Source organism: Emydura macquarii, unplaced genomic scaffold (assembly GCF_026122565.2).
Source record: "Emydura macquarii macquarii isolate MOO-44397 ecotype Brisbane River unplaced genomic scaffold, CSIRO-AGI_Emac_v2 contig_1551, whole genome shotgun sequence".
Classification (NCBI taxonomy): domain Eukaryota; kingdom Metazoa; phylum Chordata; order Testudines; family Chelidae; genus Emydura; species Emydura macquarii.
The window spans coordinates 26716445-26742874 of NW_027131688.1; the positions used below are offsets into that span (position 1 = coordinate 26716445).

Consider the following 26430-nt stretch of genomic DNA (forward strand, 5'->3'; position numbering starts at 1 on the left):
TTTTTGCAAAATCAACACCAGAAGTTCAGATCCAAGTCCCATTTGATCTGAATCCTTAAAGATGAGGAGGTTTGCATAAATAGTTCAGCTTTGATCTATCTCTGACTGACCTGCATGCAGATGATACAAGCAGGCAAACCTACAACTTTCTTTCTAGATGAGATTTCTAGATTTTCTGGAATGTTAGTGTATTTCACAAAGAAAAGTTAGTGAAATAGTGTAACTCACCAGTTTAACTCACCAGTTTAACACACAATACACCACACTTCAGATAGATAATGCCATTAGTTCCGTATTATTGGATCGTTATGCAAGACGTGGCCCTGTGTGTATAGAGCAAGTTAAAGCGTTAAGGAAACTTAATGACACTTGCAAATATAGAATATAATTTGAATATAGCTTCATCATTTGCATTTAGTGAGCCCTGTATAAGAAGTGTCTGTCACACGCTTTGTTCTACTTCAGTTTAACAGCAGTACTGCCCCGCAGACACAAAGTTCAAATTTTCCTTCTTAAAGGTGATGTTTGTTTTACCTATTTTCTAGGTCAGAGTTTCTCAATTTGCGGCATGCAAACCTAAGATAGGTTGCCAGGGCATAACTGCTGGGTCACACTCTGTGTGTTGGCAGGGTCTGGGGGGGAAATAGTTGATATAACACAAAACCCTTTTGGAGAAAACAAGAAGTTACTTATGTTCAAATTAATGACACACGGTGTTCTAAAGAATTCTGTGTTTATGCTTTGAGATTACTATAAAAGAGTATTACTTCTTTTGGGTCAGAGTTCAGATTGTTGTGTTGTGATGGAATATACATTACTTTAATAAAGAAAAATTATTTAGGTGGTATGTATAAGATCTGTGATAGCCTTAACTATTCCTTACTTTTAAGTGCTTGAAATTTGTGAATGACGTGACATTATCACTTAGCAACTTTCTTTTTGGAATATACAAACGTGTGTGTGTGTGTGTGTGTGTGTGTGTGTGTGTGTGTGTAGATAGGTATAGCTATATATAGACAGATACTCAGCTGGTGTAAATTGTTACAGCTCTGTTTACTTCAGTGGATGTATGACAATTAACTGCTGAGAATCTGCCCTATAGTATTTAGCATGGAATTTTCAGAGGAGTCTAAGGAAATTAGGCACCTAGGCCCAGATCCCCAAAGGTATTTAGGCATCTTTGATTTCAATGGGTTCTAAGGCACCCAAATGTGAGGATCTGGAGCCTAATGCTCATTGAAATTCAATGGGATTTACGCATTTACCTCCTTTAGGTGAAAATCCCAGGTTTAGTTATTAAAATATAGATTATCAAATTTCCAAAAAGTTAGTAAAGTTAAATTACAGCAATGCAGGAAGTATTAAATGCTAGCATTACTTTCACTGCTCAGCAGAAGGAGTTACCTGTGATCACAGCTCCAGCTTAAAATAGCTCTCAGGACATTAGGATTTAGAACTTTAGACCCAATCCTGCTGCCACTGAAATCAATGGCAAAACTAACAGTGACTTCAGTGGGATCAGGATTGGATCCTTTGTTCAGTTTACAGCATTCACTGATTGTAAAAATATCAGATTACATGGTAACAGAATTTTGAGTTGTTGGGGTTATGATCTCTTAGCAGAACACAGCATAACAGCAAACTCCAATGGCTAATAAGAATAGTCTTTGGGATTGAAAGCATATGCTTGCTCTGTTACTGACCCACAGTGCCTGGCCATGTAGGCATGGTGGGAGGGTGACTAAGCTATGGAAACTGCCTAGAGTTCAGGCAAAAATGAGTCACAGGAAGGCAGCCTATTTTACTCAATTCCAGAAATGTTCTGAACCATTCAAAATTAATTTAGTGGCAATTTATGGTTTGCAGTCGACTATTCAGTTTCTGAAGAAAGAGCGTGGGGATAAGGTTACTGTTGGCTTCAATAATTTACTGCGCCTGGGATGTAGGGCAAGCCTTAGCTTACTCTAAAATTTGGATTTGTTTGAACACAAACCAGTGCCATTTTGCAACAGAAAACCTTGGCATAAGCTCAACACAATATTGTTATGAATAATGTCTGAATGATTGGATTATCTAGATGCATCTTTGCTTATCCTGCAGCATGTGCTCTTGAGAGGGATCCAGTGTTTTAGCCCCGGCGCGGTTATATGCTAGTCTTAAAAATCCGTCACTGGGTGGTGTAAACAAAAGCATGTTCAGATATTTCTGATCATGAGTTTTGATCCTCTAGAGGTCACAGAATTATTTTAAGCATTGAATGCAGTGTTTAGAATAGGGCTGTGTTTGTAAACTATTCCTTTCATGGGACAGTCATTCCCACAGATCTCATTTTTAATTTTAACTTAAAAATAATTATAAAGCTAACAATGGCAAACTTTGCCAGTTGCATTTCCATGATGATGGGTTTTTGGGGGTTTTTGTTTTTTTAAGATTTGTCAAAATTAGGACTTAAATATTTTTTCAGGTTTTTGTTTTTAAAGGGGGAAAGGGTATTGGTATCCAATTAAGGGTAAGGGTCAGGTCTGACATACAAGTCTGAGCAAGTGTTCAGTAGCTGTAAATGTTCATATTTCTAATATATACTTGAAGATGAGCTACAAGGGCTGCTAATTTCAGAGTTGTGTGCTGCGTGCTGCCCGTCACCAGCCTGAGAGAGGAATTTAGCATATTAGGTTCAAACTTGGTTCTTTTAAAATGATGGGTCTGAAGCAAAAACCCCCAGTTCCAAATACTCAGACTTTGAGAACATTTGGATCTGATAAGAATCTGAACTTGGTGGCTTCTGGTATATTTCTAGATTCTGAAATGTCCAGCCCCTTCTGCAGATGATTTGGTTTTTGGCTCCAGGTGAGCAAGATGAGCTGTGTATTAGAATCCTTGGGGCACATTCACAGCAGCCTAAGTGTCTTTGTAACCCTTATTGTCCCTTTCTCTGTCCGTCGCTTCTCATCCCCATACTTACACATGCTTTATTTTACTGATTTCACTTCTTCAGTCCCGTCTGGTACTTAAACTGTAAGCTTCTCAGGGCAGGGGGTTTACCTTATTTGGTCTATAAAGCATCTAGGCTTATTGTAGGGTGCTGTGTAAGTTGTTCTGTTTGTACAGTGCCTAGCACAATGGGGTCCTGGGATGCTAGGCGTTAGTGCAGTACAAATGGTAAATACTAATAAATTAATAATAAGAGTTACTCTCATCCAGCCAGAGAACAGAAACCATGACTACCATGTTACCTATCGGGTCTAATTAAAACCAACCAGCACAGCTGGAATATTGCGTGATTCCAATGAGCAATCTGCAGAGCAGGAATAATTTTCTGAATATATCTGGCAAATAATTTTGAATAACAAATATGTGGGGAAATCATAGGTTGTTCACATGCAAGGTGTGACCAGCAAAAGGGGTGAAAGTTATCAGATACATTATTCATTAAAAATTGTTCAGGCAGCTGGAGTTCCAGCTTCAATCACGACCTAGACACTGTAGAACATGATTGGTCAATATTATCGGTATCCTTGCATGGCACCCAGCGGTGAACTGGGGGCACGTGCAGTCTTTAGCGGACAATGGGATTTAATTAAATACATAAATCCCAGCCACAGGGGCTATGATTCTAATGTTCTAGGCTTGCAGTGCTTTTCCCTTGGCTGACTGATGGTGTACCTCTTATTTTAGGGAGCTGAGCAGAAGTTGGAGATCTAGTCTGGACAATTTCACTAGGAGGGGTACCAAGTTCACAATCAGAAGGTTACAGGTAGGCTACTGGTTATCTTTTATTGGCAATTGAAGAAGACATGCCTAGTTCTGAGGATTCCCTACTAGCATATTAAAATAAGGTGAGAGCCTCTCACTAGTGGTGAAAGCACTAGTCTAGGACATGGGAGACCTGGGGTCAATTCCCTGCTCTACTATAAGTTTCCTGTGTGAGTTGGGCAAGTTACTTAGTCTTTCTGTGCCTCAGTTCTGTTGTGTTGTAAGCCGTATGCACTCCAGCTGCTTTTGAGTACTATCTGTGTTTATTCAGGCAACAAGTATATAACATTGCAATAGCTCCACAGACCCACACTTCCAGCAGTTTCCAACAACGCACCCACCACAACCAGGAACAGCCACACATTTCTTTATTTGACTATCTGCATGCTCCACCTGGCAGCTGTTTGTTATAATTTTAATTATAACAAATTCCCCATCTGTAGAATGTAGAGAATAGCATGGCCTCACCGCACAGGGATGTTGTGAGGATAACTATGTTAAAGATTGTGAGGGACTCAGGCCTGGTCTACACTACAAACTAATAATCTCTGCGTCTACACCACCTACACCACCTACACTAGGTATGCGTCTACACCACCTACACTAGGTATGCGTCTACACTACAGGTCTCTTCAGCTGACCTAACTTGTCTGTAACGTTGACTTAATTACTCGACCTCCGAGAGGTGTGGCGCTTAAATCGATGTTGATGGGTTGACAGAGAGGCAGTGTAGACGCAGTGTTGTGTAAATTGACTGAATTGGCCTCCAGGAGGTGTCCTACAATGCTCTATTGTGACCGCTCTGGAGATTGTTTTCAACTCCACTGCACAGCAGCCAGGTACACAGGAAACAGCCTTTCCCCTGCTAAAGCCTTGGGAAATTTTGAATTCCCATTTCCTGTTTGATCAGTGTGGAGAGCTTGCCAGCCTAGCTGATCATGGAGACTGAACGCCCCAAATGCGCTCCAGCCTGGAGAACACAGTTCTGCTGGTTGCCACCCCTAAAGTGAAAAGAGGAGTAACCCTGGAGCTCAGCTCTGATTTATTTACAAGTCTAGCTTCCTTTCAGAGAAGAATTACTGGTCCACACTTCGACAAGTGTCTTCTTAGACACTGGAAATGATGGAAGTTTAAAAATAGGTTTATAAAGTAAGGGGATGTTATATATACTTTTGTATTTTATTCCCACTCGAGTGTAAGGGCTTATCTACACTTAAAATGCAGCTGTGGCACAGCGGCAGCACTTGAGCATAGCCACTCCTATGATGATGGGAGGGATTCTCTCATCAGTTAGGTAGTCCACCTCCCTGAGATGTAGTGGTAGGTTGATAGAAGAATTCTTCCATTGACCTAGCACTGTGTACATGTGCATTTAGGTCAGTTTAATATGCCTAAACTGACCCAATTTGCTAGTGTAGACCAGACCTAAAACAGATCTGTGTGCTGGAAAATGTTAGCTTCCCTATGAGTTGGTGAACAGATCCAACAAATTATGTTGTCATTATGATGTTCAGTGACACATGGAAGGTGACAGAAGCCAAAAAGTAGCTGTTGTGATCACATGGTGGCAGTCAGGTTTCTCAAATAGCTATGGGTTTCCCTTGAGAGTGGATATTGTTTTGGAGAAGAACGGAAATGGAAGTGCAGCAGGTGAATACTGTACACCCTGCCAATTATGTGACAACCACTTGGCTGTAGTCAAGCAAGAAATGGAGGTAATTGTTCCAGAAACACCCAGCATGAATTTGTTCTTCAGTCTGTTAGTTTGGACAGACAATTCCTGATGGTCATATATAGTCACCACAAATATTATAGGAAAAACCTGCCCTGGAAGATGTTCAAGGTGCTAGGATTAATGTCCTGAATCCCAAATAGTGGTTAAGCTACAGATTGCTGGGATTACAGCTAGTGCCTGTTAGAACCTCAAGAGTTTCTGAACCTTCTCACACAGGACCAAATTTAGCTCTGCTGTGAGTGAGTGCGGTTCCCACCAAAGTCATCTAGTCCTTTATCTAGGGATGTATATGCTAATAGTAGCATGACTGGGAACTGCAGATTTACTAGTATACCAAGAATGCTCAGCTTTGGAAATCATGAAGATTGGTGCATCACTTCCACAATAGTATATGCTAATTCCATCTCCAGTTCGAAAGACTTATGCTCCTATACAACTGTGTCTCAGAACTCTCCTTACAATATCCAGGGCAGCTGAGCCGTTATTAACTTACCCCAGAACCCAAATATCAAACAATGCCTAGAACCATAGTCGCTTCCACACTTGTGCATTTATATAAAATTTGACACACTGCAGTGTTTTTCGAACACTTCTCATGTGCAGACCCAGAACCTGCTCTCTTCCAAATGGAAAGAATTATGAAAAGCTTGAAGTATTTCAATAATTGGAAAATACAGTCCCTAATGGTGAGTGATTTAACTTTCCTGGAGCACTTTTCTTTCCCCCTCTTTTATTTGTCAAAGAGCTTGGTTCTGGAAGTGAATCAAGTAGTACATGAACACAGAAATTCAAGACATATTGAAACTATTTAAAAGCCAGGGCACTATAAATGTTTGGTTTGAAAGTATGTTTAAGAAATGGATTGATTTGTGAAAAATGTGTTAAGAAGATAGAAAAAGCAGAATGGCTTTGCAGGGAAGAAAAAAGAGCATTGGGAAAGTTTGAAAAACAATGATAATACTGCCAAAAGCACATTGCACTTAGAGTGAATTTGAAGGATCTTAGCAATGCTTCACAAACACTCACTCACTAAACCTCACAATGCCCAATGAGGGTTGTTAAGCCAATTTGAAAGGTAGTTAAATTGGATGCATACGTTTTAAAAAAAAAATGTACTCTGGGAAATTCAAAGACTGCAATGCTGACAGATGGTCAGATCCTCTGGTACATAAAAGCTGGTTTCATGGAAATGTAGGGCTGGAAAGGGTCTTGAGAGGCCATCTAGTCCATCCCACTGTGCTGAGACAGGATCAGGTATGCCTAGATCATCCTTGGCAGGCATTTGTGCTGCTTTGTCCCTAACCCCAGTTGAGTTTGCCATTGAATCCTTGAGGCCAGGGATTATTCACGTGTTGTAGAATAACTTCTACACCAGCACCATCCTGGCCATTGTGCAGGTATATGGCCAGGGAAATAGGGGCACAACCAGGCGTCCTTATGCTCCAGTGATCCCCTGCTGCCAGAGCGGTGCCACGGGGCTGTAAGCAGCCAGCATAATACAAAGGATTGGATTGGATTGGCAGCCAGGTAGCTCCATGGTCATTAGGGTGCACATGTGTGTTAAAGCTACTTTTGCATACCATGTTCTGAGCTGTGCTGAGCAGACCTTAGCCACAGCTCAGTATCTGGGCCAATATTTTATTGGTATAAAATCAGGTTCTTTCTGACCTGGATCCGTATTTATTTAAGTGGCTAATGTTTATTTGTGGGTGGTTTTTTGCGGGATGGGAAGGGTGGAGATGAGGTCAGAGCTGTGGGGAGATGGGAATGGGAAAAGAGAATCAGCTAAATGGTTCTGGTTTTGGCCCATCTCTAATATTTTCCACTTACCAAATTACGCAAATTGAACCCTCAGATACTTTTTATAAGTCCTGGGTATATTCTGGTCAGCCAGATAGCTGCCTCTCTCAGTATCTTGGAATATTCTCCTCTCTTTTGCCTTTACTATCCCACAGGGGGTGACTGCATTGTTACATTTGGGGAATAGGATTGGTTTTTGTTCAATGCTTTGTTATTTACACCTTGATTTCTTGTGATTAATTATTACTCGTATATGCCATTGCAGATTTCTCCAGTATCAATGTGCTTTATAAATTAATACATAAATAAATTAGAATTTTTATGTAAAAAGAGTTCCAAGAGTCACCTCTATAGATCTCAGACTGGAGTCCATCCCATACCATACCAGACCCAAGTATGTATGGGACTGTGCCTACACATTTTTGTATGTTTGAAAAGTACATACCTACTGACCCAGTGAAGGACATGGATGTTAACAAAATAAAAGGGCTAGCATAAATTCATACTGAAATTAGAGAATGAAGGACACTAGATACCATCCTTCAGTAAGTCCATATAGGGAGATATAAGTGACCACTTAGGGCCTGATCCTATTAAGTCATTCCCATAATTATGTTTGCTCCTGCACATCATCCCACTGACTTCAGCAGGGTTCTGTGTGAGATGACGTGTGTAGACTGAGACCTTGGTTTATACCTGTTCAACACTAATACTAATAGCAGTGACTGCTGAGTGATATTTTTCAGATGAAACTTTTTTCACCAAAAAAAAAATGCAGATTTGGTGACACCAAAATGTTTTGCAAATTCATGTGGATTTTACCTAATTGTTTTGGCTGAAAATACTGTCCTCCTACCCCTCAAATTTCAAAGAAGTCTAAATGTTTCATTTTGACACTTTAAAAACAAAACATTTCCTTTTTTTTTTTTTTTTAATCAAAAGGACTTTTGTTTCAAAACTGTCTTCAAGTTAATTTTAAAGTTAAATTTTGGAAAAATTAATAAAATTTTTTGTTCAACCCAAAACATTTTTTTTTTCAATTTTTGCAATTGCCAGAGAACCAAAAAATTAGTTAGTTGCACAGCTCTAATAGCAATAGCATGTAGCTTTTCCATAGAGCTTTTTTTGTAGATACTAAAGGAGAGTAAATAATTCCAGGTAAGTAAGGAAGGGATATCAAGATGCAGAGGGAACTTCTGCAACCGTTAGCATTATTAATCTCTCTGCTAATCCATACAAACATAATGGGGTGATTCTGATCTCATATACATGGTTTACACTAGTGCTACTCCCTTGTCTTCATAGTTACTCCTGATTTACACCAGAGTCCACCCACAAACCTAGCAGATCTCTGGAGATCAATGGGAGGCCAGAGCCATCTGGCTCATACTTCAAACTAAACTAAACAGAGTAGCATGAGCAGCGTCTCAGTCTTCCTTCATATGTGTCCAGATGGTTTGAACAACTCATAGAACATATATAAGACCCTGTCTACACTTACCTCCGGGATTCGGCGGCAGTTGACGGGAGTTACCCAAGCAACACAAAAAACTTGCGTAACTCCCGTTGACTTCTGGGCTCTTCTTCTGTGTGGCGTCTTCACTGCACTGTGCCTTCGGGAACCGTGTTCCTGTCAATGCAGCGCTACGCCACTTGCGAAGGTGGTCTTAGTACGTCGATTTCTGGATTGACTGAGTGGGTCTTCATTGACCGCTCAGTCAATCCAGAGCAATCGATCTGACGGCGGCGACTTTGCTGCCGTCAGTGTAGCCGTAGACTAAGATAGGACCATTTGTTGTCCAGCATTGCTGCTGAATATTTCTTAAACCATTTCTATAGGAACCAGGTTTGATTCTCCAAGCCAGGTTGCTCAGTTGGCCTGCACCTTGAGAAAGAGTTTGCTCCTGGTTCTGTCACAGGAGGGTTTGTGCAACCTAGGACTAACCAGTTCCTTTCCTAGAGGCTTACTAGGCAGGCCAAATCCTTCCCACACACAACTCTTCTGTCACCCCTGCTGAGCAGTGGCACACCCAGTCCTTATGCGAGCCCTGTCTGTTAGGTCAGCTTGTAAAACCGGGGCTGATTGTGCTGGGCCTTCCAAGATTTTTAGGAGTGAGAGCATAGCAGCCCATCCACTCACATCCCCTGCTTCATTGTGGGGCTTGGACCCAGCCACCACAACTACTGAGGTGAATGGGGCTCAGGCTGGCTGGGAAATGGAGCAAGTCAGTGTCTCCCCGGGCAGCCTTTGTGGGCTCTTACGAAACCCTGGCCTGTGCCCTCCACCAGGAGAACCTTCAGTAGTAATGGTATTGCTCCCTTGTCCAGGGTGAATCCCCTCTCCAGCACGGTTATCCCCTGGGCACAGTGGAATGCACGTCAGGCCCCTGATTCAGCTGTGACAAACTCTCCGCCCAGTGCTCCCTAGCACACAGCTAAAAATCCAGGTTATATGCATATTAAGTGGTTTATAATCTGCATAGCTGAAAAGGTGTGAGACCCATGTTGTGATCACTGAATGCACGAGTTACCACTGATGATTAATAGCAATTCTAGTATTTATACTACACTGCCACTTAGAGGCCACAATCAAGAGCAGGGCTTCATTGTGCTAGTTGCAATACAAACATAGGCAAAAAGACAGTCCAAGCTTCAAAACGCTTACAATGCAAATAGACACGATTTAGGGTAGTTGAAAGGGAGAATTTTTATCCCCACTTTATAGATGGGGAACTGGGGCACAGAGAGGTTAAGTGACTTGCCCAAAGTGACACAGGAAATGTGTAGCAAAGCTGCAACTCCTTGCCAGAGGATGTTGTGAAGGCCAAGAGTGTAACGGGGTTCAAAAAAGAACTAGATAAGTTCATGGAGGATAGGTCCATCAATGGCTATTAGCCAGAATAGACAGGGATAGCTGCTTGCCAGAGGCTGGGAATCGACAATGGGATGGATCACTTGATGATTACCTATTCTGTTCATTCCCTGGGAAGCACCTGACATTGGCCACTGTTGGAAGACAAGATACTGGGCTAAAAGGACCGTTGTTCTGACCCAGTATGGCCATTCTTATGAGCTTGAACCCAGATCTCTAGAGTCCCAGTGCAGCGCCTTCATTACTAGTACATCCTTCCTCCAGTCAGTATTTTTTACTTATATAGGGCTGTAATTCTTCATGGGACTTCACAGACAGTGTTGGGACTCTAGAGCCTCAACTAGCTTACTATACCATATCTCTCAGTTAAAAATAGATAGAAAATCAATTTAAAAATACTAAATTAAAATGTATTTTAAAAAATAATTTCGTTTCCCTGATGTCAGCACTGAAGGATGGAACCTTAATAAAATCAAGCAGCTCCCTTTTCTGGACCAGTGAATAAAGTTTATTTTTAATTTAAAAAATACTGTTCTTTCTTTTTCCAGTAGGCCATTTTGAAAGTGTAGTCATTAATACCCTTATTCACTAGGTGTGTGAAAGCCGACACTCGAGACATGCCTTGATTGGTCAGTAAATTCATAATTAGCTCTCTCTATGTTTATACTACATGTTTAATCACCGGAAATGTTACTCAATCCTTTAGAGGCAATAACTTACCAGAAATACTTTATATATTTTTAACTATAATAAATATGACCCAGAATCATTAATACTTTGCAAAATATTGAATATATAATCAAATAAAAATAAAGTGAACAGCTCTTCCTCTTCCCCCAAAGCACAGTATCACATAGTAAAGAAAACTCTAGTCTGAACAATACTCCTTTTCCCCACAAATATCAGCCCTTTTTTAGGCCCCTGAAACCTCAAATGCCTGGGTACAGAAATGTACCCTGGAGGTCAACAAATTCAGGCTGCTTCAGAGCAGGGGACTAAGTTCCAAAGGAGCTCCAGCTGACCTCTGCAGATCTCAAGTGAGGTGCAGGGTTGAGGCAGAATAGAGAGGCCATCTCTTAGGTAAACAGGTTCTAAGCCATGGAAGGTTTTATAGGTCAAAACCACCAGCACCTTAAACTCCACTATGGGCCATACTCTGCCTCCCCTTGTTCAGCAATACCTGACTGCGTGAATAGTCTCATGGATATCAATGGGAGCGCTTAGAGTGAAGTACTACTTGGTCATAGTAATGGCAAAAATGGTGGCCAGTCTGGTACATTTCACAAGTACCAAATTAACCTAATTTAAAAGGGTTTCAGATTAAATGCAGTGACTGTGATACCTTTGAATGTCAGCCCAGACCACGGCGTTTAAAGGAGTGCCCCAACTTCATCTTGTTCCCTTGTATACTTTCATTTTTGAAGCTCTGAGTTTGAGCTTTTACTCCATACGCACCTCTGTCGAGTTTCGCATAGAGATGTAGGACTACCGTGGGGTGGGAATTTTGATGCTATTAATCAAAGAGAGGTCAGTAATTTTCCTCTCTCCCCTGCTCTTTAAGACTGAGAGAATTTCCTGAGAAGAGGATTATTTCTTTTTAATTTCTTTATCCTTTCAGTTTCCTTTAATGCAATGACTCAGCAGCCCCAGGATGAATTTGACACCAGCGTGGAGAATGCAGAAGCTTGGATGAAAGCCATCCAGGAGAGACTGCGGATCAATGACAATACCAAAGGACCCCGGTCTGCCCTGGAAGCCAGGCTGAGAGAGACTGAGGTAAGAGAAGACTGGTATTCCTGTTGAGAGACGTATGCACAAGTGGCATTGTCACTGTGGTGACTGCCAAGAGTCATGGAGAGGCTGCCACTAAGAGACTATCAAGGTTGGAATAGGGCCTGAAAATAGCCTCACTATCTGTAATGTTGGTCCCATTTGGACAGGCTCTCTTCAACATTCTCTCCAGCTTTTTGTTTTGCAAGCCACTTACTGCTGCTATAAGAAAAGGGAATGGAGTGGGGGGTTGCATCCTGCTGTTAGATTAGATGCTTCCAGCCTTTTCATGTGTATTTGGAAGACTAGCAGTAGTCCTGATTTCCCAGACTCCGATCTCAGCTGCTGTACCCAGCGCTCATTCACTTAGGCATGCTAAAGTGGAAGTTTAGTTGCTTCCCACAATTACAGGACTGGGGTTTGCAACCACCTGATGCAGAGCAGGAAATTGTGCTACCAGATGAGATCAGTACCCCATTTCATCCTGTGGCCCTGTCTCTGACAGGGGACAGTACCAGATGCTGTTGAGAAAGGAACTGGAATCCGTAGAATGGACAGTTAGGGACTAATCTGTCTGTAGGGGAAGTTTCTTTCTAAACCCTGTCAGTTAGTGGGTTTATGGTGCTCATCCTTTTAATGGAACTGTGAATCTTCACATTATCTATGTAAATAGATAATCCTCTGTATAAGCCTGTTAAACTCTTGGCCTCAGCGAGATCTTGTGGCAAACGAATTATGTCTTGTGTGTTTAAAAAAAGAGTGTTTCCTTTATCCATTTTGAATGTGTTGCCTTTCAATTTCGTTTGAGGTCCCTTGATGTATGCTGAGAAAACTGGCTGCTCCTGTCTACCCCATCTATGCTCTTCATTGTTACAGTGGAGCAGTAGGTTGAGACTAGTATCACTGCATCCTTTCCCAGGGTGCCCCCCCAGGCTCCAGGATGGGCCTTTGCGCTCAGCTGGGCCACTGCTCTGCGACCTCTGTGTGTTCCCCGGCGTCAGTCCAGTCGTAAGAGTCTCTGCTGAGCCCTGGGCAGGCTGCTCCTTGAAATGAACACAAGAAGAATAAACACAAATGGATTGTCCCGCAGGTGCGATAAGGCTTTCTTCAGAGGGCTTCTGTTAAGCTGTGGCCACGACTAGGCTCACAGGCTAATATGGAAGAACAGTCCCATCAAAAGTGGATCAGCATTGGGTCGTCCCTTCCTTCAGGGAGAAGCCATTGGCTGCACACCTCTGAGGAGCTCTGCCCCCAGCTGTGCCTTGTGTTCCCCTTTCAGCTCCTCCCTTCAAGTCTGACATCTGCTCACAGGTGTGGCGGGAGCCAGGCTAACTGAGCCTACAATAGCTCATTAACCCTGTGCCCAGCGTGCGGTTTGTATACCCCATCACACTAGCTTATTTTCTATACCGCTCTCATATTTCCCTCTGATAGATCTGTCCTCTAAATGGAAGAGCCTTCTCTGTTTCTCTTCATATGAACATCTTTCTATGCATCTAGTCATGTTTGCCACCCATCTTTGAACCCCGTCTATTTGAGATGGGATGACTAGCACTGAAAATGGCTCTCAGGATGGTTTATATAATGGCATTGTAGTATTTTCAGGACCGTTTTCTGAAATGGAGTTTATTGAGGGTTGGAGCATGTGCCAGGCCTAGCACAGAGACTCATCACTGAGCTGATGGTGATATGCAGACTTGCATAGCAGTCAAAGGCTGGAAGTTCCTATTTCATTTTGGATTGTGGATTTGTTTCTGCCTTCAGATGAGCACAGCCCTTACCTTCTGCATAAGGAATGTTGATAGACACAACATCGTAATGCATGCAGGGAATTCAGGAAAGTCGGTGCTGTGGGAGCCAGTTTATCAAGGGGTGCTGTTGACATTACAGATGACAAGAATGAAGATTGAGTAGTTTGTGATGATCTTACCTGGGCTGATCCAAAGCCTGTTGCCTTTGTTGGACTTTGGAACAGGCTCATAATGCACAGAAAATCCTTGTTATAGTAGCTTTTTCAATCTGGATGTTGGAAATCCATCATTATTATTAAACAAAAAGCAAGTAGCTCTTTGGTTCTTCTTTTCTTTCCCTTCATCTTCCTCTGCCCCCCTAGCTAACGTCTCCTTCTGGCCCGCTCATTCTTTTGCCCATTGGCTATTCTTAAATAAAAACATCAGTTCCAAGTGCCTCTTTCTCAGCTGGCTTGCATTTATTCAGGCTTCCTCTGTGATTTATTTTCTGTTAATTTGCTAATGAAAATGCCAGCCAAAGAAAACAATCATTAAAAAAATACTGTTTGGAAAATAAAAATGCCAGCTCCAACCACAGCTTTCTCAATGGTGGGCTCATTTACTTTAATCAGGAACAAGATCTGAAGCCTGGGCTACAGTTTTGTGTTTGAACCTTTCTGTTGTTTGCTGGGTGCAGTTTATATTTCCTTCAGTGCTATTTTGTTTTTACAAAGTAAATAATCAAACAATATATTTATGGGTAATAGGCAAATCACTCTGATCAAATCACCTAGACCTACATTTTCAAAAGAGACCTCAGTTTTTAAGTGTCTCAGCATTTTCCTTTTAGCGCCCCTTCCTCCAACTTGAGTGAGTGTGGCTTCCCAGAACTGTGCAGAGAGACAGCAGGAAAAGGAAGTCTAGAGATTTGTGTAATAGTGGGAACGTGATGCTAGAAGGCTGTCAACCCTATTAGGGCAGGATTAAGGTGGTGTGGAGTGGTTGTACTAGGGGTTATGCTTGTCTCTAGATGGAAGAGTAGAAGGTACGTAGTGTTAGATGGCTTAACTTTCATTTCCTTGCTTTTAGGTTTTGTGTTAGATATGCATGTATATGCAGTAGCCTTAACTGATGCACATGTTTTAGTGTAGGAATAGAATTTGATAATAGAGATATAATTCTCTATTCTTCTTTGAGTAGTGTCCCCTGTGGGTGATCCACTCTCGGCCTTGGCGCGTCCTTGCGTCCTTGATTGGAGATTTTTACCAGCACTGCTTGTCCGGGTCGCGCATGCACAACCCATGTCTTATGACGCCATTGGCGCCCTTTTCACTACATTCAAGCTGACCCCCTCAGTTCTTTCTCAGCCATCCACGGTCCAAGACAGAGCTTCCAGCAGTTCAGGATGCAATCACACCTGTTACGCACAAGCAGGAATATCACCGCCACAATGAGTCAGAACACATTCCACCAGGGCGGTCTCCACGTCCATAGCCTTTTTGCACAATGTCCCAATTGTAGAACTATGTAAAGCAGCTACCTGGGCATCGGCTCATACATTCACAAAACATTACATTATCAACTAAGCATCAAGGGCTGATGCAGCAGCTGGACTATCAGTACTCTCTTTTTTCAACCTAAGAACTCCAAAGCTCCCCCCTCCTAATGAGGGCAGTGCTTGAGAGTCACCTAAAGTGGAGCACCCACAAGGACACTACTCGAAGAAGAAGAGACGGTTACTCATCTTGTGCAGTAACTGAGGTTCTTTGAGATGTGTGTCCTTGTGGGTGCTCCACTACCCACCCTCCTCCCCTCTACTTTGGAGTCTACACATATGACTTCATGGTAGAGAAGGAACGGAGGGGGTCAGGTCATGCACGCTGAAAAGGACACCAACGGCGCTGCAAGACATGGATTGTGCATGCGCGACCTAGACGAGCACTGCTGGTAAAAATCCCCAATCAAGGACGCGAGGACGCGCCAAGACCTAGAGTGGAGCACCCACAAGGACACACATCTCAAAGAACCTCAGATACTGCACAAGGTGAGTAACCGTCTCTTCTTTTTTATAGAGTGGCTCAAAGTAGGTCTTGTATGATTTGCAATACAAACTTTTTTTGTGCAGATCCCATGGCACGTTCTGGTGCAACTTACAACACTGGTTTTGCTTAGTTTTTCCTCTGCACTTATTCCAAGAATGTGAATTAGATGTCATGTGGTTATGTAGTAGAATAGATCCATAACAGTAGTGGAGACACTGCTCTTATAGGCAAATCCTGTAGAACTTAATAGGCACAAAAAGGAATTGTGCAGAAATTGCTGTGAAAACCTACAGAAGTTAATAGAGAATGATCTGCTTTCTATAAATGTTGTTAACCATTCTATAACAGGGATATATTTCTCTATTAATTAAGTCTTGTAAGAGAGTTGAAAAACCCGTAGGAAAGTTCTCATTTCTATTACATTTTGTAGGAGTTTTCTAGCAGGGATGTAATGATTTCCGGATAAAACCAAGGTTCAAATTTAGTAACTACATTGGCAGGCTCTCTTTTTCTCTCTCTCTCTCTCTCTCTCTCTCTCTCTCTCTCTCTCTCTCTCTCTCTCTCTCTCTCTCTCTCTCTCTCTCTCTCTCTCTCTTTTTTTTTTAAATGCTTTCAGTTTTGTATTTTCTAATAGAAAATTTGTGCATTGGAGCCAGAAGGTCGATTGAAAATGGACTTGGTCCTGATGAAAGCAAATGCCCTTCTTTGCTGCATCAGTGAGGAGGAAAAGCATGAGATACTATCCAAACTGAAAGACGTTAAAGCCATGTGGGAAGAAACATCCACCTACATTACTCACTGCCACAGGTAGGACACGTGCCTTTTTCACAAAGACTGGATTTGACATATTAGGTCAGATTGTGGCTTGTCTAATGCTCTCATATAATATGCCCTTACTCCCTGCTCTGGCTACCTACATTGTGGGGGAGAAAGAGGAGGCTTCACTGGGTTCCCATGCATATGTTGGAAAGGAGTAAAGGGTAGGTGGAACCTTAGGTCTACATCTTCCCATAGTATGACAGTCCAGTGACCTGAGAAATAATCAGTGCCAGGTACAGGACTAGCACAGGGTACTTCTTCCCGCAGTCAGGGGAATCTGAGAAACAGATTGTGAAACTCTCAAGTCAATGAAGCTAGACTGATTTACCCCATCTGAGAATCTGGTTCTTTATTGCCAACATTTTTTTAAAGCATCTTGAACTCACCACACACTCCAATGGCTCTGGGAGAACCTCATGTACCTTGTTTCTCACTTTCCCCAACAGCCGTATCGAGTGGGTATGGCTGCACTGGAGTGAATACTTGAAAGCCCAGGATGAATTTTACGCTTGGATTCATAACATGAAGATTACTTTGGAGCCTGACATAGAGCTGCAGCTCGGTTTAAAGGAGAAGCAATGGCAGCTGAGCCACTCCCAGGTTCTGCTGAATGATGTCCTAAATCAGTCAGTCCTGCTAGAAAGGCTGCTGGAGGAAGCAGCTTCCCTGTTTAACAGGATAGGTGACCCGAGTGTTGATGAGAATGTCCAGAAGAAAATGAAGGTGGAATACGAAGAAATAAAGGCAGAAGCTCAGGTAAAATACAACTATAAAGAGAGGAGGCTTTAGAATCTTCACCAGTTTTTATTCAGTATTATTTACTGTTAGTGTTTCTTACGTCTGACGTAAAAGCTAGGATTCATCCAATATAGTACATGAAAAAAAGAGTGTGTCTTTAGTGCAAAGAAGGTTTGAGTGTTCTTAACAGGGTAAAATTAATACAAATAATTCTAAAGCAAATGCTTCCCTGCCCCTTGATGAATCAAAGATCTCAGTGTGATCTTGATGCAAAGTAATCCACCCCAGGAAATGAGGAAGCATCCCAACTAAGTACCCTTATTATAGGCTATAACACAGAATCCCCAGATCAAGACCCACACACCATAATCCTGGAGCTGGCAAGCAGTTAATCCTTTTCCAACACAAAGCACAGGCAGCCAACCTTAATAGCTAAAAGATTTTCAATGGATGATAATTCAGTTTCCTGCCACCAATCCCAGAGGAACAGTGGTCATGAGACAGGAGAGTGGTCAACATTCTAATTCACCTTTTGGTGTCAGTGACTCACTTTGACAGTTGGTTTGGGTTGAGGTTTGAGCTGAGACGGCACCCTTCACTTCCACAACTGGTGGGAAGGATCTGGCTGGGGGACAAGGATTTGCCTTTGGTGGGTAGGAAGGATTTACACGTAGGGATGCTGAAGAATCTAGAGCAATGAGAGTAGATCAAGGACATATCTAGGGTATATCCAGCCACCTGTACACTGGCCTTTGTACATCAGTGGCTTCAGATTTGCCTTGGGACAAAACGGGAATTCCAGTGTCTGGTAACTGACTAATTCAAACAACTAGTGTTAGAAAAACTGAACTCCATTATGTGGGTTCTATTATCTGCCTGGACAACCATGACACCTGCCCTTCTTTCCCACTTCTCCACCCAGGCCAAGGATTGAGTGGTTATGGTGAATGGTGGCCACGTTCTCATCCTGAGAAGTCATCATCCAAGGGGAGCATTGAGTCACATTGAAGGGGGAATATGGGGAAGTTTGTGGTTTTGTAGCAGACAGAAGCCTTGAGTCTCTAGGGTCAGCATCTTTCAGGAACACGAATGCTTTACCTTTTCATTTTAAATATTAAAAAATTGTAAACTCCTATTTTGTGCATGCACCTGCTGCAGTGGTACTTTCTAGTCATAAATGTACCTAAAGAAACATGTAATCAAAGGTTACAGAGTAAATCCATTCATTAAAAAAAATACTCTTTTTTGCTCCTGGCAATTCAACTCTTGGGATTATAAACTTCACCAGATTCCCATTTTAAATGTATAGTGACTTCCCTCTGAACAAAGATTTTGTGCTTCATCCATGAACAGCTAATATTTGTGTTGTGCAGTTTGATATTTGGACTAGCCCGTTCTCTCAAACAACTTATCTGAACAGAGAGCCTAAGTCCACACTCTTAAACTAGTATTACACCAGTGTAGATTTACAGTGATTGCTGCTGCTGTGAGATCAGCATGTATTTAGATAAAATGCACACTGATGTATCCAGCTAACTGAGGCTCTAGAAAAGGCAGCTGAAGCAGCTACAGATGGCACCATGTGCCAAAAGAGAAAGTGAGACAATCCAGTTGAAAAATCTCTCTTTAAGGGAGGCTGCAGGGGCGGGGTGGTGGAAAGCTTTAATTTTTATGATTGAAATAAAGGGGGGGAATCATTGGCTAGTTCTTAGGTTACAGGCAGCTTGGGAATCTTGCCAGGATGTGAATAATGGTAGCTGAAGGAATCTTGCTGCTTCTCACAGTGGGAAGGAGGACTGAATGAAAGAGACCCAGTAATCTGAGAAGTTATCTCAGCCCCTCTCATGATGGAAGGACATGTAAACTACAAATGACAGCTGAATTACATAGCTGGCTACAGGAGGCAGCTTACTGGTACTTGTAAATTTCATTGGTGCTCAAGAAGCTTTTTTAGATCTCATGCAGTTGTCAGTTTCTGTCATAGGCTGAGCAAGTGGATTCCATTTGTGAAACGGTTTAACCGTGACATTGCTTCTCCAATGAATTAACATATTTTCGTGCTGCCACGGCGTATCCTTAACACTCCTGCAATTAAAAATTATATTCACCAGAATTTCTTTTAATTATGGTGGTTGTAATATTTTTACACAGTGCAGTCAATTCTCTTCCCCCCTCCCCGTGTCCCTTCCATGCTTCGCAAAGTTATTGGTACTAACCAAGAATGTGATCTAAATATAAATAATCACTGAGGACATCCTGTCTTTCTTGTTTAGCAGGAACAGTACTGAGGTATGAAGTTTCAACACTTATTCAACCTAGGCTGGTGCGAAACACAAACCTTTCAATTCACTTTGGTTCTTAACTTAAACCTACAGGTTTTTGGCTCAATCCTTCATTCTTCTCTCAGACAATCCCGGGTGATTTAGTGGGGGAGAGGGGCAGAAGGTGGCTTCAAGTAACTTTTGTGCCATCTCAATTCTGGGCTGCTCCAGGGGCTGAAACAACCTCTAGCAAAATTCAGGCAGCTTTGGGGGCTGCTCTAAGTTATGGCAGCCTCCTGTGACTTGCAACACATGCCAGAATGGTCATAGTGGCACATGGTACATTTCTGCCCCGATACAGCCTGTCTCCAGCTCCACAACTGCCATCCCACACCTCCTGTGCCAACACTTGCAGGGAGCTGGCACAGGCCCACTTATGAAGGCCCAACACACTGCCTGCACCAGGAAAATTCTCCCCCAGTTGTTTGCAATCTACTTGCTGCTGGAGTGGCAGGTAGCATATGTCTACACTGCACATTACCATGGGCTGTGACTCAGGTTTGAGCCCAAGTCCCCCTTCTGTCCACACACAAACATCAGTCTGACTTGGGTCAGCAAGCACTTATGACCGGGGTTCTCGGGTCCTAATAGCAGAGTGGATCAAAGCCTGAGTCCTGCTGTGACTCAGATCCAAGTCCTGTCATTTTGCAGGGTGGACCCAAGTCAAGCTGCAGACATAAGTCAGAAGGCCTGCATAGTGCTGTATGGACATGTTAGCATCGCTGAGAAACCCGGGTCCAGCAATTGTAAAGCCAGGTTTACAATGCAGTGTGAACACTCAAACTCTGATTTGGAAACACCAAGTCCACAAGCTTGGGTCTCTCAGACATACCCATACTAATAAAGGCCAGAGAATGGGGCATACCCCTCATGCTTTATCTCTTGGGTAATGGTGCACCAAAAACATGTCCTGTACATGAAACGTGTCCTTATAGATGTTCTCTGATTATTTAAGTGCCTCTGCAGAAGGCAAGAGTTAATGCTGCTTTTTTGTTGCTTCTCAATGAAAAGAATAACTAGTTCCCTAACAAAGCAAGTGGCAGCATCTTTCTCTTCATTAAAAGGTTCCCCTCAGAGGCAGCCCAGTCTAGCAATTTTTCAGCCTGTCCTTGGGTAGCTTTTCATATGACAGTTAGCACAGTGTTGTGTCTGTTCAGATGTGTCACTTATCACATGACCTGATTGATCACAACGTTTTCAGCAATAATCTCCAAGCCCGGGACTGCTTTATTTTGCTTGAATAGCTTGTCCTAGACAGAGGTTAGCTACTTCTCAATTTAAGCTGCACATCTCCTCCTTAATTAACCTTTGTAATTTTACAGTAAGATGCGGGAGTACATTTTCACCGTAATTCTGTTTATCAATCAGATTTCAATCCTGCCGCTCGGGGGCTTTTACAACTTGCACTTTCTGCCCTCATGTATTTATTTCTTCATTTATCTTTCTTTGCCAAATCCTCAGCTAGTGTAAATCAGTGCAAATTGCTAGTGGAGTCCATTGAACTATGCTGATTGACATCAATCAGGGATCTGGCACACTATGTACAATGCTTGATTCTGATCTCATTTACAGAAGTGTGAATCTGCAGGGGCACCACTGAAGTCAGTGGACTTACATGAGGATTAAAAAGGTGCAAGCAAGATCAGAATCAGGCCAGTAAATCTTGGACAGTCAAATCACAATAAGAAGTTTCTGTGTTGGGTTATAGGATGCTTTGCTATGTTCAACTTAGCCATTTTCAACCTACTGTCAACATTTTTTTATTGTTTGTTGTTTCAAACCTGTGTTTAGGAATACAGGAGTGGAAGGGGTCTCCTGGGTTATTGAGTCCAGCCACCTGCTATCACAGGCAACTCCATCATATAATTCTATTCGCAAATTTAACAAATGCCATCTTAAAACCATTTAGGTTTCGTGCCCCCACCATTTCTACCAGAAGGCTATTCCAGAGCCTCACTCTTGTTTGTCCTCTGCTGTATGGGCTAGGCTGTCCCTTTGAAGGCACAGCCCATGGTATAGAGGGTCCAGATAGGCACCATCCAGATGGCAAATCCTGCTGCCATTGGGCTTGATTCTCCCATCACTTAAAGCAAGTTGACACCAGTGTAACTGAACTGAATTAGTTCAGGTACTCCTTATTTATATTAATGTAACTTGTTATGTTTGCAGCATACAAACAGAGAAATTAGATAAACATAGAAATACTCTTGCTGTAAGGTTGCAATGTAACACTTTATTTCTTAGAATTCAGAATAACAACACACAAGAACCTCAAAACAGAGAGGCACAACTCACCCCACCTTACTCTAAGCTATCTTTGTGCTGAACTAATAGCGGCTTGGTGCAGTGCCCGGGGTGTGGGTGGCCAGGGCTAGTGGTCAGAGCAGGAGTCAGACCAAGTGGTCAGAGTGAAGGGTCAAAACCGAAGACCACGTCAGGTGCCAAGCCAAAGTTCAGAACCGGAGACAGCGTCAGGTGTAAGCCAGAGGAGCAGGGACCTGGAGTAGGGCAGGACAGCAGGAACTGAGAGTAGACGGGAGTCTGGGATAGGAGAAAAGGAACCAGGAGCAGGCAGGGAGGCAGGGCTCAGGAGTCACTCAGGTAAGCAGGAAAAAGCCATAGTATCAGTCAGCCAAGGATTTCTTAGTTGCTCAGACAACTTTCTGGTGTTTCTTCCTGGTTTATATAGCACCCTTCAGCCAGCTGGATGGCTGGATGTTTCCCCCAATCAGGAGCTTTGTGGGTGCGGCCATCTGCGAGCTCACCCTTCACTGGACCCTTCCCTGGTTACTCAGGTGAGCTGCTGGGTGGAAGTCATGGCCTGAGTGCTATGTGGGGACCCTTGGGCCTGAGTTCAAGGCCTGTGATCCCTCATGCTAGGCAAAGCCCAGATCACACGCTTCCCTACAGAGTCCCCACACTTGCAAGCAGGATCAGGGAAATGCCCTGGAATTTAAAGGACAGCCTACTGTTTGAACAGGTTTTAATACACCACGTAATTGAGATCAAAAGTTTGTCTTCTGGCTGCAAAGATTGTCACTGTGGGGCAGGTTCTCCAGTGCGGTGTAGCTGCTATGCATTGCATCACTGGCGTAGTGTGGCCCTAAAGCCAGGGGGACAGGCCCTGGAGGATCATCCCAGCACAAGGGTGACCCTCTGGTGGCTGGAGCCGACATATGGGCTCATACATTTCTCTGTCTATGGGCTGCTGGCATGACTGGAAGAGAGGTGGCATGGCCAGAATGCCACTGTACCATGGTGTCTTCAGACTGCTGGGGCAGTTTGCAGCTAAAACGAGAGAGAGGAGCCGTCAGACTATTCCAGCTTGATGCAGGGTACTGCATAGAGCAGCTCCAGGATCAGGGAGAGCAAAGAGAAGCTTTGAGTGACCTTTGCCCCTAAACCAATGACCAGCCTTAGTCTGGGTGGATCAGCCAGATCCCAGGATCCAGTCTTGTCTGGCCCCTGCACAGGGGCATAAAATGCATGTAGAGAGACATCTCCTTGCACCCTGTCCCCAGATTATGCAGAGCCAAACACAGCCTGGTCCTATATGTTGTGCCAATGAAAGCAAAGTCTTTGGAGGTTACCACAGATGGTAAAAATACTGCAGTTTCTAATGCAATTTTAGTCCTTTCTCTACATCTTGTTTAAATGGCAAGTGCTGTGAAATTATTTGCATGCCTCCAGGCATGATCGAGCAGAATAAGCCTATACTTTTTGACCTCATGGAGGTGGTAGCTGTAGCTAGACCCCATATATTGTCTCTTTAGAGCAAATTTGGGAAAGGATAATACTGTTTTTTTTAATGAAAAATATGAAGCTTTATAAAGAGAAGGCTAGGCAGTGACCTCACAGAATCTGCCATCATTTGTTCTCTGAATACATTTTGAGATGCTATAGCACAGCCAAGATCGGGAGAAAACTTTACATATTTTTGTCCTCATACTGGAGATGAGATGCAAATTCCTGACAAGGTTGAGTGACATGGGAGTGAAGGGAAATGGATTCTTTTTCTTGGTTAAAAATTCAACCTGTGAAGAGACACATAAGCTTTGCCCTGACGGTTTTGAATGTTTCTTGTTACAGTGCAGAGTGAAATTGCTTGAAAAGGTAACAAAGGAACATGAGCAATACAAGGCCAATGTCGACAAATTTCACTTGTGGCTGAATGGTGTGACTGAAAGATTTAACTGCTGCATCGGAGAAATAACGAAGTTGCCAGCAGAGAACGGGCTAAAGGCACTGCAGGTTCTTTATGATACAGTTCTACTGGGGGGAGCGGGCGCTGCCAAGAAATATATTCTTCTCACCTGAATCCCTTCTTTTGTATATTTCCCAAACTATATGAGTGTTTAACAGAATAGTGTATTTAAAAGAGAGGCATTTAAAATAAATTCTGATGTAGTAGCTACAGCAGGGGACTTTGAATCAGGAATTATCCTAGGTCTGCCACCACCTCTCTGTGAGGCCATTAATGTACCATTGCCACCTCTCACAATTTTATCATGAGTCTCATGCTATTTGACATTTTTCTTAAAGCTCCAGTTCCTGAAGTCATGTGATTACATGAGAATCTGAGCTTTCATTTAAAAAAATATAGGTTTCTAGCCCTCCTGATTACAGAGAGAAGCCTATAAACATGGTCTCAGTGTTGCCCAGAGGCTCAAAAGCCAGAAGGCAAATAAAAAGAACCCTGACCTTTATTTTGTTTTAAAATCTCCTGATATTTTGGTGGGGCCTGACTCGTGATTTTTGAATGCTTGGAGTTGGTCATGCTGTTAGCGGCACCGTTTTCAAAAGCGGTCTCCAATTTTGGGTGAATCAGTTTGGGCTGCCCAACTTTAGACACCTCTGTGTCCTGATTATCAGTGATGTCAAGTACATGTGGCTCCTGTTGACGTCCACTGGGATTGTGGATGCTGCACGCTTTTGAAAATCTGGCCCAACAGGTTTAAAAGATTCCTCTCGTTCTTGGGAAGACACGCTCCTGCAGTTCTATTATCTAAATGTTAAGGCAACAAATAGCAAATAAGTTTATCAAATCTGTAAGCAATGTTGTTGTAGTTGTGTCAATTCCAGGGTATTAGAGAGACAAGGTGGGTGAGGAAATATGTTTTATTGGACCAACTTCTGTCGGTGAGAGAGAGAAGCTTTTGAGCTACACAGAGCTTTTTCCCAGACCTGAAGGAGAGCTTTTGAAAGCTTGTCTCTCTCACCAATAGAAGTTGGTCCAATAAAAGGTATTATCTCACCTACCTATATCAAATCTGGCAATTGCTACTTCATAGATAACATGCCTTGAAATTACAATTGGAGAGGAAAACAAATATACAGATAGAAAGTGACTAATCTCAAGTGTCATTTTCAGCCCACCCCCACCCAACCATTCTTTCCCATTAACACTTTCTGATTCCCCTTTTTCTTTAGGACATTGCCAAAGATGTTAAGAGTGGTGAAAAGAAATTGAAGCGCCTTGAGGTTCAGTCTACAGGGGTGATCCAGAATACCTCCCCTCTGGGAGCTGGGAAGATGAAGGATGAGTTGGAGGAGTTGAGGAAAGTCTTGGAGAAGTTGCAACTAATGTGTGCTGAGGAAGAGGAGAGACTGCATAAGATCCTTAAGTCAGAAAGTGCCTATGAGTCCCAAGCCAGACAGTTAGAGGCAGAGATCCAGGAATTCAGAAAGATTGTACAAAGACTAGAAAATGACCTGGAGCCAGGGGAGAGGACGAAGAGTGAAGAGGAGTTAGTATGTCTGTGGAGAAAATACATTGTAAGTTGTTGCATTTTGTATGTCCAAAACCACGTCAGAAGTATGGTAAACACACTTGACAAAACTGAATGCACATGACTACCCTTGATCACACAGATATTAGTCATGTCACAGTACAGTGTAGGAAAGCACTCAGATATTATGAGGCTGTGGATGGTATAAGAATGTTTGTAGACTAGAATAAGGGGAATCTGAATGGGGAGGAAAAAACCAACAACTCTACAGTCTCTGCCTCACACTACCTGTTCCCAGCTTTTCCTTAGGCATACTAAATAATATTTGTTCCTGCTCGCATAGGGTTGTGCCTTGCTCTGCATGTAGTCCCTTTAAAATAAAGTGTGTACTGGTGCATGTGTGCACAGACTTATAATTTCAGATTTCTGGTTGTAGAAATCTCATATTAAAAAAATCAAACTTCTCAAACATCAGTTGGCATAAAAATCATAGAATATTAGAGTTGGAAGGGATCTCAGGAGGTCTAGTCAAACCTGCAGCTCAAAGCAGGACTAACCTCAGCTAAATCATCCCACTCAGGGCTTTGTCAAGCCGCAGCTTAAAAACCTCTAAAGATGGAGATTCCACCACCTCCCTAGGTAACCCATTCCAGTGCTTCACCACCCTCCTAGTGAAAAACTTTTATCTAATATCCAACCTACACCTCCCACACTGCAACTTGAGAGCATTGCTCCTTGTTTTGTCATCTACTACCAGTGAGAACAGCCTAGCTCCATCCTCCCTGGAACCCCCTTTCAGATCGTTAAAGACTGCTATCAAATCCTCTCTCATTCTTCTTTTTTGCAGACTAAACAAACTTTCTTCCCTCAGCCTCTCCTCATAAGTCATGTGCTCCAGCCCCCTAATCATTTTTGTTGCCCTCTGCTGGACTCTCTCCAACTTGTCCACATCCTTTTTGCAGCCTCACCAATGCCGAATAGAGGGGAATAATCATTTCCCTCGATCTGCTGGAAATGCTCTTCCTAATGCAGCCCAATATGCTATTAGCCTTCTTGGTAACCAGGCACACTGCTGATTCATATCCAGCTTCTTGTCCACTGTAACTCCAGGTCCTTTTCTG

The 26430-nt window shown here is 42.8% G+C and overlaps 1 protein-coding gene across 1 annotated transcript in view; it reads left to right on the forward strand.

Annotated features, from left to right (window-relative positions):
* The first annotated feature begins 3734 nt into the window (after positions 1-3734).
* SYNE3 (spectrin repeat containing nuclear envelope family member 3) overlaps positions 3735-26430 on the forward strand; it is a 59845-nt gene continuing 37149 nt past the window's right edge. The window contains exons 1-6 of the mRNA XM_067555175.1: positions 3735-3754; positions 11779-11936; positions 16337-16509; positions 16968-17277; positions 23670-23831; positions 25011-25355. Coding sequence (XP_067411276.1) covers positions 11793-11936; positions 16337-16509; positions 16968-17277; positions 23670-23831; positions 25011-25355 — 1134 coding nt within the window. The 5' untranslated portion in view covers positions 3735-3754; positions 11779-11792. The remainder of the gene's footprint in view (positions 3755-11778; positions 11937-16336; positions 16510-16967; positions 17278-23669; positions 23832-25010; positions 25356-26430) is intronic.